The 8156-nt window shown below is 39.8% G+C and overlaps 1 protein-coding gene across 23 annotated transcripts in view; it reads right to left on the bottom strand.

Annotated features, from left to right (window-relative positions):
- Positions 1–3110: 3110 nt before the first annotated feature.
- Positions 3111–8156, bottom strand: part of ARPP21 (cAMP regulated phosphoprotein 21) — a 146384-nt gene continuing 141338 nt past the window's right edge. For all 23 annotated transcript variants that reach the window (XM_064506500.1, XM_064506501.1, XM_064506487.1 and 20 more), the window contains 2 exons: positions 5083–5234; positions 3111–3919 (listed from right to left, as the gene is read on the bottom strand). In XM_064506500.1, the coding sequence (XP_064362570.1) occupies positions 3662–3919; positions 5083–5234 (410 nt within the window). In that variant the 3' untranslated portion in view covers positions 3111–3661. The remainder of the gene's footprint in view (positions 3920–5082; positions 5235–8156) is intronic.

Here is an 8156-nt window from a genome sequence, read left to right as displayed (position 1 = left end):
AGTTTAATTCTGAATATGCCTCTTCAGTTTCTGAATACAATATAAATAATAAATTAATAAATAAGTAAACAGTGGCAGCTTAAATGTATACTGGGCATTGGGAGGACTTTCCATCAGCTTCAGAATGTAAAGAAGCACAAAGCAAAACACAACAGACAGAGCAAGTACTCACCGGATAAAGGGAAGATGACATGAACAGCCCCTAGTGCCACAATAGGGCTGCCACAGAGTACAGCTGCCCAAGTCTGCTGAATTTAAAAAGAAGACTACAGAAAAGCAAACCGCCTGTGACAGAGCAACCCCACAGGAGAAGAGCATGACCTATAAGTCATTTCACTGCTATGAACTGAAGTTTGAATTCATAGTGACCGATTGCTCAGTTACTTGAACTAAGTTCAGCCAAGTGAGTTAAGCAGCTATCCTTGTATGGAGAATGCATACAAAATATTTTAAAGGACTGGGGAAAAGCTTTGAGCTTCACCAACCCATTTTGGTTAAATTAATTTGCAGGTAGCTTCTATTTACCTCCTTCTCACCTTCTGACAATGCCTCAGTATTGGAAATTCTCTACTTTAGTAGCAGAAGGCTGCTAAGAAATCTTGCTCAGATTATTTCTATTAATGAAGGAAAGATTTAGGAGAGAGACTTAAAAAAATCATATGGTGAAAAAATAAAATTAGGAGAGATTAATTTTTATGCTTAGCTTGATATGGAATTAATTGTCTTAAAATATGAATTCTTCTAGAACAAAGCAACTATGTGCACCCCCAATACACATGAGATGTCTCCCCCATACATATGCTACCTTAATAATTAGGGCATTCACCATAGCTGAGGGAGATCGAGTTCAGTTTCATCCTATGCCTAAGGAGATTCAAACTCTTTGGAGAGTGAGACAATCACTGGATGTAGGCCATTTTGGGGTGGGTGCCTGGGACCTACTCCTAAAACTGCTCAAATTTGAATAAAAAGTGAAAGGCTCATGTCAGCAGAAAGAGGTTCATGAAATCTGTAGGTGGGTGTTCCTAGCATAAGGGTGAAGAAGTCAGTCAGTAGGATCCGTGCTCCCACAGTTGCTTATGTGTTTTACATGAGCTGGTCATTGAATGAATGGAGAGAAACAGGTAAATCATGGGAATTCACAGCCACAGTTAATCATGGGATATCATATTTCCAAGGATACATGACTAACAGAGTGGAATGACGGTATGAGGAAAATATATCTTTCAAGAAGCAGGATTCCTGGGTTTTGTTTTTTGACCCCCTTCCCCCTTGCTACTGAGAGCATCTACAGCCTGGTCTGCCACTGATCCATGATGCTGAGGGACTTCTTTTTACCAGGCATTTCATTCATAGTTCTCTGAGGAGATGGCAGATCAATAGGGTAATGGTAGTGCTTCAAAGAAGAGAAGAAACTGGATTCAAATATAGTGAATACCAGAGGGTCCCTTTACTTTCGATACCCCAGGCCCACAGAGACCCCCTGCTAGTTCAGCCTGGCCACACACAGCCTGTCCTGCTCAAGGTCACCACCACTGGGTCCTGCCTGCTGGACCCTGGAGCCTTGAAAGAGAAGGACGGTCATTCAATCAACAGTCATTCACTCAGCAGAAGAAAAAAACCAATTATGTATAATTATAGTAATGCTAGGAAAGAAACCTCAATAGTATATAACACATTAAAAAGCAAATAATAGCCATACAATGCAAGCTGTCTAAAATGAGAGTTCAGGGTCACAGGCAAAATTCAAACGCTGTATCTTGATTTAAAAAAAGAGAAAAAAAAATCAGAGAAAAAAATCAGCACTCCCTAGGCGTTTCACCTCTAATTGAAGAGTGAATTGTGTTTATTTACCTGCCCATGTTCTTGCCTGTCTCTCAGCAAAGGGATCGTGATTATACTACATAAGATTCAGTGTTTGGCTTTTTTATGATCCCATAGGACTGGAATCAGTAGAAATTCTACACTTTAAAAAACATATGCAAGAAAGACTGAACCCTAAAAAATAACTTTATTGTATTAAAGAGAAAAAAATACTTTTAAATACAGGTTGTGGCCCCTCCAATTCCTGCTTCCACAGCTGAAGAATGCAAAGGAGTTACTACCCATCTTAAAGGGGAAAAAAAAGCTGTTTCATATTGAGACTAGCAATGGCCAAGAACATTGTAGGCTACTGTCCTCTTGAGTGTGCCTAAAAACATACTATGCTTCATGTAGATTTATATACATAGGAAGTATCTCAGACTTTTATATGATGCATATGCATATTTCCGGGGTCCTCAAGTTCTACCTGTTTTAAAGTTGTTCAAAACCAACCATAAGAGCAGCTTAGGTGAATGAAATGACACATGCTTTTCTCTGGCAAACACATTTACCACTCAAACCTTGTCATCACTGAAGCAGAATGACGAACTCTATGCAGCATTTGTGAATGAAGAATAATTTATCAAAACAAGCTGGGAATTTAAGTGAACATGGATGCAGTAATGAGAAATGCCACAGGAATTTAAAAGAGGTTCTAAAACTTTCAGCCAAACCACTTTCTGTATGTTTTAAGAACCAAAAATGCAAATATACTGTCCCTCCCTACTACTTTAATATGATGGACCGGATTTTTGGATTGTCATCCTTGTGTTGTAAAATGGCTTTACAGCTGGAGTAGCAATAATTAGGTAGAGTATCTCCACAGATCAAAAGGACTGCTGAGTACTGGGGTTGCTACACCAATCCTTATCTTCCAGCCATCACTGCTATCACTGGACACTTATATTTCTTGTTATAGTCAACTGTAGTACAGCCTCTTATACAGGTTTTAGTTAGCAGAGGCTTTTAGCTGTGGTCAGTCCCATTTGAGACTTTAGTGGACCTAGAGATTGGAAAAGCACACACAGTTTAAAATGATGTATGGCACCTCATTCTTTGAACTCTTTTCGGGTACCTACTCTAATGTGGCCATAGCTGCCTCAGTCATGCTAAGGTACCGGTATGTGTTTTCACCAAACTCCTACAAACCCATAAGGCCTTGCTTTCCCCTTAGCTTGACCTGAAACAAGACAATGCAGAACCAATGGGAAGTTCATTCAAAAACAGAGAGGAGACCGAGCACGTGGTAGAAACATGACCTTTCTCCATGAGGTCAAATAGCTTTATTGTGATTAAACACTACAATACAGTATATATCCATAAAAAAACTCTATAGTGTATATAAATTATTCCTTCCATTCAGTAATTCTTTTTTTGTTTTTTGTTTTTTAATTTCCATTACAGCTTTGGTACAATGTGATTTTATTATATTTTTAAATACTTTTAGCTTCACAAACTCAACACAAAGTACAAAACTAATCCGAATCAGGGATATTACAATCTACACAGTGGTGTTCAGTGGTAGGAAAAAATCTTACCTCAGTGAATTCATGTCACTAGCTAAGCTATAAAGGCATACCTAGCAGACATGACAAAATATGCACCATTAACCAGCAAACATTTTTTCAAAATTAACTTTATTTTTTTACAGATTTTTCCAGCAGCAAATCACTTGAGCATAGTCAGTACTTATGTCCTCAACTGATTATCCTGTTGTGTTCCTCTTCATTTGAAGGCCATGAGTTATTTGTCAAATAAAGCACTGCTATCCTTTGTATATCCACACTAAGCCACAGTGTCAGTACTTGACCTGCCACCCTGCATTGTTAATGCTTGCACAGTTTGTCCTGCAGTTGGCAGAAATAACTGGAACGTTATTGGAGGGGCAGTGTGGGGCAAGCAATCGTAGGTTGTTCTGTGGGGCAGGAGGTATGACATTACAGTAAACAGGCATTCCAGTGGCTGTAAGTGTTCCTTGACCTGATTGATTAGGTAGCATGATTGGTTGTTGATATGATTGTTGTGGCAATCCTTGAGAACCCTGGGTCATTGGCACCTGGACAAGAACATAGAAATATGCAAAAAAAGAAGAAAATTAGTAAACGAATTAAAGTAGGTCCTAAGTATTCCTGTTTTCCTACTATCTGAATTTGAGTATACACAACATGTTCTGCCAAGATGTTGCACTTTCTGCTACTCAGAACTCTTCTCATCCATGAGCATAGACTTTCGGTAAAAGAAGAGTTAAGGAGAAATCACTGTGCTCCTGAGTCTATTAAGTGGCTCTGTCATGATCTAGCTGAATAAGAATTTCCAGGATCAGTGCAGACAGAAGACTCAACCCTGGTATATCTAGGCCATCTAAAAGGTCTAAGCCTTTAACCTGATCATTAACCTTTAAAATACATTTTCAGCATAGTAATTCTGAAAACACAAGGGGCTAATTTTACCCACAAGCAATTCCCCCCATTCCCATCTGGGTTGCTGTAGTGTGTTCAGAGAAGTCGACGGAAAAGATGACAGTCTGCTCAATCAGTGCAATCTATTAAAATGAATTAGAAGTCATTTAGTTTCTTAACTTTCCAGAGGGACCATTAGGAAACATATGCACAGGCCACCTTGTAGGCACTTGTCATATCTCACTGGAGCCAGGTATAAAGTTGGGAAGATAAGGAAGTCTGGGTGACTTATGGACTTGGTAAAAATCAAGTTACCTCCTTCCCTTTCCCTGAAATCCAATAAGCATAAATCTATCTGGCTACAGTTTGTTTTTAGTACACGTGAGCTCTTCTCTCTTAAGGCACTGGAAAGAGTCTGCACGGACAAGTAATTTATAACTGGATCAGACAAAGCACTCAACTTCATTACAGGGAACAATACTGCAATAGCAAAAAAATGAACAATATTCTGTCTCTTATTTTTTAATTCTTTTTCTTTGCAGAAGCAAGTATAATTCCTTTATGCCTTGCGATGTTTTACTCACACTGCAAGCTATAATAAATAGTTCATCTAATCTATTCCCCATTCAGAACGAAAATTGGGAGTAGTAAGTATATGCAAACAGGAAGCAAACAAACCCGTTTGACTTAGAAGGGTACTTATGAAGAGGTCTCCTGCTGTGTACTGTTACGATGAAGTAGTAAAGATCATTCTGTGATAGGAGAACTTAATTTAATTAAGCATTCTCAGAGAAAAGCAGTCTTCGCCACTTCCAAGTACCTGATAAGACGACATGGCTGGATACTGCACCATCATGCCTTGCACCTGATTTCCCTGTTGATTATTCATCAGGCTCTGGCTTTGGGGAGGCTGCTGCATTCCCATGAGACCCTGGAACCCCTGCTGCTGATTAGGCAAGATAGGCTGATAACCTGGAAGAAGAAAGTCATTTGCAAATAAACTGTAGTTTAGAGGGGCAAAATTAAAACTGTTCTAAAGTAACAGCAGGTGATCCCATCATTTCTCCCTGCATTAGTCACAAAGCCGCTCTATTTCTAGAGAAGCATTACTAGAAATAAACATCTAAGGGAAATCAACACATGTTATGAGTTGACAGCCCTGGCAGGCTAACGTTAGCAAGCAGCAATCTCTCTTCATGTTCTTCCACCCCATGCTAGAGACAACCTTGAGGGACACTTGACTGTGGCAAGTGACATAAAGCTCTGAATAGACAGAGGGTGCTAATGACTTCTGGCTACTTCCTCAGAGGCAAAACTTCCAGCAACCTCAAGGACACCAGTATCTAGCCTTTACAATCTAATCTGGCAGTTTACTTTCTTGGCTTCAAAATTATACCTTAGAGAGCATCTCTCTCTTACCTTCCTCATAATGCAGCTCTCTAGCACGGTGTAAGCAGAGTGTGCTTTATTTACTAAGGAAAAACACATGTATACACTTTGGTTCTTCTTTGTAAGGTTATGATTAGAACATGTTAAGGGTCACGTTCTCTCCTAGTTGTTTGCTGACTGGCAAAACAGGAAAAACATAACTTAGGGAATATCTGGTTCTCCTCTTTGCTCAGTGGGAACACTGCCGACAGCGCAGAGAGGGAAAGCGTGTGCTTCTGTTTTGACCAACTATCGGCTCCACATGCAAAGTCCCTACAACACTGCGGGCTTTCTGTTGGGACTGCTCCTTTAGGACTAAGTGAGAAATGGGCTAGTCTGGATGATCTGGAGTGCAAAGCTGCTAATGAAGCAGAAGCATGGAAGGGAAATGAACTGCGAGTGGCGTGCTGTTTGACAGCAATATGATCCAGCCTGAGAAAGAGCCTTGCTGGACAGAAATGGCCTGGCTGGGTGAAGCTAATAATTAGAAGTGAAGGACTTTGCAGAAAAAGTGGGAAAGGAAAGGAAGAACAGAAAGATCCTGCCTGTCCTTGAAAAATGCAGCCAGCCACAGTCATTATAAATCTATGAATATTTTTTCCTTAAGACATTCCCTGTCCTCTAGCACTCATATTTTTTTAACATTCAGTTATGCACTGCACTATTAGCTCTGTATTGATGTTCTCAGAATAAGGATATTTCAGGCAAAGAAGAATTATCAGAAGGAACAACGCTGTGTTATATTTATTTAAAAAATGTGTGTCACGTCTGCTCAATTTATATTCATGAATACAAGTATATGGTTCAATATACTCCATAAACTGGAAATCATCACCTGGGTATTTTTTCATTATGTAAAGAAAAATAAAGCAAGCAATGTCTCTGTTTCTGCCAGTCTACCATGAACTGATAGCTTTCCTTTAAATTTTTTTCTGATGCAAGAGAAATGTAGGGTACCTCTGATCAATTTTTTGGCATTAAAGATGCCTTTTCCGCAGATATGAGATTAATGTCTCCAGTCAACTGAACAAAATAAAAAAATTAATTCCATGAGTGATTAACTTGGCTGGGATGTAGCATCAAAAATCTCCCAAACGCACCAGATTATTATACATTCAAATATGCTTTTTCCTAGGCACAAACACAGTGTCAGCATATTTTTTAGTCACAAAATTACCAACATCAAAAGTGCTGTAACTGAGTTTACAGAAGGCTTATACAGCAATAATAAAATTTGAAGTCCTCTTCTGCTCCTGTATACCAATTACTGGGGGGGAGAAGGGGGAGAAAGGACAGAAAAAAAAATTTAGCACCACTATTCCGATATTTGCAAGACTGAAAGTTTAAGCAGAGTGGAGTCAAATAAAACTGGAAGTAACAACAAATAGTTCATTTTATGTCACTTGTGGCTATCAAAGTAAGTCCCAAATGTAGCAATGAACCATGGCTTGATGGTGGACCAAGGATTGAGGGAATCTAAACTGGTGAATGTAATCAATCACAGCGCTGGACCATGATGCAGTGGCAGAGTGGTAACTGGTAGCGTGCAGAGGCAGGCAGGCAGGCAGGCAACCACCATTGGGGTCAAAAAGAGGGAAACCCTTCTGTCATCTCTCAAAAATATAACGGCATGACCATTGTTTTAATCAGACTATTGCTGATACTCTGCTGTATGTTTGAACATACAGGTGTTTTTTCACCTCAGCTTTGTGTTCCATATTCACCAATACGATGAATTTGTTGCCTGGTACAGACATGCAATACAAGCTGAAACGAAAAGTTTTTAAAATGCCTAGGGATCTGTCCTCATGCTGAACATAGAGGCATCATCTTGCTGGGGCATTACAATAACATGTAGCCCCTGCCCTGCTGAAACTAATTCATGAAATCCCCCTCTGTATTAGCAGAGAAATACTGCTTAGTACACAGTACAACCACTCTACATTTGAAGTGCAGGAATGCAGAAAAGTGGAAGGGTTAAGAGCTAAGGTCCACTGGACTATGGGTTATTATTTTAATGATCTTACTGCTCTTCAAGGGCTTAAGCAAATTGTCCTGTCCATGGGGCACATGCATCTCTTCACTCCTGTCCCAGCATGCAGAGTCCTGCTACACCTCTGGGAGACAGAAGCAAACCTCTTTTTCTGCTTTTTCTGTGAGATCTTTACAGTGCTCTGACCACACAGAGGGGCCTCAATACGAGCAGAAAAGCACTTCACACACATGCTAGCAAACCTCTAATGTTATTAGATGACAGCAAAGATATATAACATTAAGAATCTCATCTCATTGCCTCCTGAATCTTCTTTTCCTTTAATGGAAACTAAGTCACTTCTCTGGCCCAGAGGGAGGTACTGTGGTCTCTTGACCACTAGTTCCTTTGACTTGTGTGTGGAAATTGGGATGCTTAAGAAGGCTCCTCTGATCTCCTTGTACCTCTGCAAAGATGCTGGCTGTCATCTGTCC

Source organism: Dromaius novaehollandiae, chromosome 2, assembly GCF_036370855.1.
Source record: "Dromaius novaehollandiae isolate bDroNov1 chromosome 2, bDroNov1.hap1, whole genome shotgun sequence".
NCBI lineage: Eukaryota > Metazoa > Chordata > Aves > Casuariiformes > Dromaiidae > Dromaius > Dromaius novaehollandiae.
Note: the sequence above shows the minus strand (reverse complement) of the source record. Positions and strands in the feature narration are given on the sequence as shown.